The 2,500-nt window shown below is 44.9% G+C and overlaps 2 protein-coding genes across 2 annotated transcripts in view; one reads left to right on the forward strand and one right to left on the reverse strand.

Moving 5' to 3' along the window:
- Positions 1 to 2,079, reverse strand: part of LOC138865053 (cuticle protein 7-like) — a 3,097-nt gene extending 1,018 nt beyond the window's left edge. The window contains exons 1-2 of the mRNA XM_070134255.1: positions 1,765 to 2,079; positions 640 to 825 (exon numbers count right to left, since the gene is read on the reverse strand). Coding sequence (XP_069990356.1) covers positions 640 to 825; positions 1,765 to 1,779 — 201 coding nt within the window. The 5' untranslated portion in view covers positions 1,780 to 2,079. The remainder of the gene's footprint in view (positions 1 to 639; positions 826 to 1,764) is intronic.
- rg (A kinase anchor protein rugose) overlaps positions 1,993 to 2,500 on the forward strand; it is a 390,768-nt gene continuing 390,260 nt past the window's right edge. Inside the window, exon 1 of the mRNA XM_070137193.1 lies at positions 1,993 to 2,095. Within this exon, the coding sequence (XP_069993294.1) occupies positions 1,993 to 2,095 (103 nt within the window). The remainder of the gene's footprint in view (positions 2,096 to 2,500) is intronic.

Here is a 2,500-nt window from a genome sequence, read left to right on the forward strand (position 1 = left end):
CCACTTTAAACGTATAGTTTGACAGGTTTGGTTATAGATGACATCAACTTGTTTTGCAAACCCGATAGATATTGCAAATAAAATAAAGAGATTTAAAGGAAAGTTATATTTGGTCTGGTTTGCTGAATTGTGGGACAGTTGTGTTGACTAGTTTGTGACAGGTTGAAATGGCGGAGGGCATTGTTTGGGCGAAGGGTGAAAAGACTAATTGCCAATTATATGAAATTGAAACAATAGCTTTCAAATTTGTTCTATGTCACCAATGGTAAGGAGATTACTGTGCGATCTACTGTTAATGCTAAGGGGAGCTATCCATAGAAACATCGTATGATATCGGAGTACGAAGAGGGAGAGAGAGGGGGGGGGGGGGAAGAAAAGAGAGAGGTGAGTAGAGTTTACGACAGAGACAGGAGAGGGAAAAGATGGTACACAGCTGCAGACACGTTAGCATACACTCGTTACATCTATATACGTCCTTTGCCGACGCACGCGTGTCTGTATATCTGTGTACCGGTGTGTGTGTGTGTGTGTGTGTGTGTGTGTGTGTGTGTGTGTGTGTGTGTGTGTGTGTGTGTGTGTGTGTGTGTGTGTGTGTGTGTGTGTGTGTGTGTGTGTGTGTAAGCGTTTGTATTGTCTCACCTTCACGGAATTCCCATCAGAGGATTCGTCGGCGCCGAAGTTGAGGCCCTTGTAGTCATCGACAACGGCGTAGGAGTAGCTGTATGGGCGTGCGGGGTGCTTGTAGGCCGGTGCGTGGTGGGGAGGGGGGTACTGCGGGTGGGCCAGCGAGCACGCCAAGACGGCCGCGAGAACAACAAACATAGCCTGGGCGTGAGAGAAGAGAGGAAACGCGCATATTATTTTTCATGACCAGGTTGTTGCTCTTATTTCTCGTTCGTGATGTGCATGAAAAGATATTTCTTGGGGTTATGCAAAGTTGCAAATGACTCACTAACGCTGGAGGGACATGGAGGTGGGCGGGTTGAGCTCGCTTACCGCAGACCAGATGGCTGACGGTCTGGATTTGTTTAAAAGGTGTTGAACGTCACTTTATTGCCCGCTATTGGAAAGCCAAAAGGCGACTTAGCTCTTACAATTTTATCATTAGATAGATGATTATGACTTTTATGACAGTGCAATTAGTACTTCCGTATTTATTATTTTTTATTTATTTATTTATTTATTTTTATCAAATTAGAGCGTGTACCAAGTGAATGGAACTTTTGATCGAAATCACTATGAGTAAGCATGGTTATCAGGGGAGGGCCATAACATGTAAGGGCGAAACACAATAGAATATTCATGAAGAGTCGTAATTTAGGCTAGTTAGCATTCATATTACTGATATTGGATATGCGTGGCATTATGTGCGAAATAAGCGATATTGAAGCGAAGGGCGTTAGGGTTCGGTTGGCTTATGCGCCATCAAAAGCCGCTTTTAATGAGACTGTGATTTGTTAGCCTTAAATATGTTTTTAATTGAATTCATTGCCGGTGATTGCAACGGTGCAGACGGATGATCGGGATAATTGGCCTAATTGTTTGCCATCTTACACCCCTTCGTCAAATCCGTCATACTCGCCAAGTGGAAACTCTGGCCAGTTAATTGTTTTTCATAAAGTATCTTGTATTTTATAAATTATCTTGGCTATTAATATATTTTTTTGCTAATGTGTGTAAAGTCTTGACATATCGACAATATGTAATTATCTGTCATGCAAAAGATATGGCAAAAATGGGAAAGAACAGTCGAAGCGAGTGTACCTGGACAGCAGCCATCTCTCTTTGCCTGGTCGAGGAAGGAGTAGTAGCCAGAAGAAGGCGATCTGCAGGAGTGGATGGGTTCGAGCAGGAGCGTCTACCATTTATACGGCCCGAAAGTTGCTACAGCAGAAGGCACGAGTGATTTGGACATCGGTTAATTGACAGGGACTCTCGAACGCGGTTTGCGGCCTTCCTCGCCACCTGCCGCCAGTCCCTCGGTCCTGCGTAATGTATCTCTCTGCTCCGGTGTCTCGAGAGTCCTTGGGATACATGAATATCTTCGGGGACAAGGCAAGCGCAGGGAAAGCTCGATACAGAGGGCGCCTTCAGGGTAAAGACCTCTTGTTTTAGGTAAGAGGAAATGTACCTCTTTTAAGCCCAGCTTTACGCCATCGGTTCGAATTCTCTCTCGACGAAATTGAACCAATTACCACGTGGATGATCACTCCGCTGACGAACACTGATTGGGATAGCGATCACGTTGCGTAACCCAAAATGATCATGATAATTTCCCGGAGGAGCCTGTCACCTGTCAACTGTAGGTAGGCGCAGGGTTTTCGATGATTTTCAACCCGTGTAGAACTACAGGCTTTAAGAGCCCCGCTTCAGCTAATGGGCCGCGGATGATACCTACCTATTTTTAGCACTTCGGCCTCACGCTGGGTAGAGGGTAATGGATTGTTAATCCCAGGGGAATTTCGCGTTATTAAAAGTGATTATACTATTATGTTGCTCT

This window comes from Penaeus vannamei, chromosome 2 (genome assembly GCF_042767895.1).
Source record: "Penaeus vannamei isolate JL-2024 chromosome 2, ASM4276789v1, whole genome shotgun sequence".
NCBI classification, from domain to species: domain Eukaryota; kingdom Metazoa; phylum Arthropoda; class Malacostraca; order Decapoda; family Penaeidae; genus Penaeus; species Penaeus vannamei.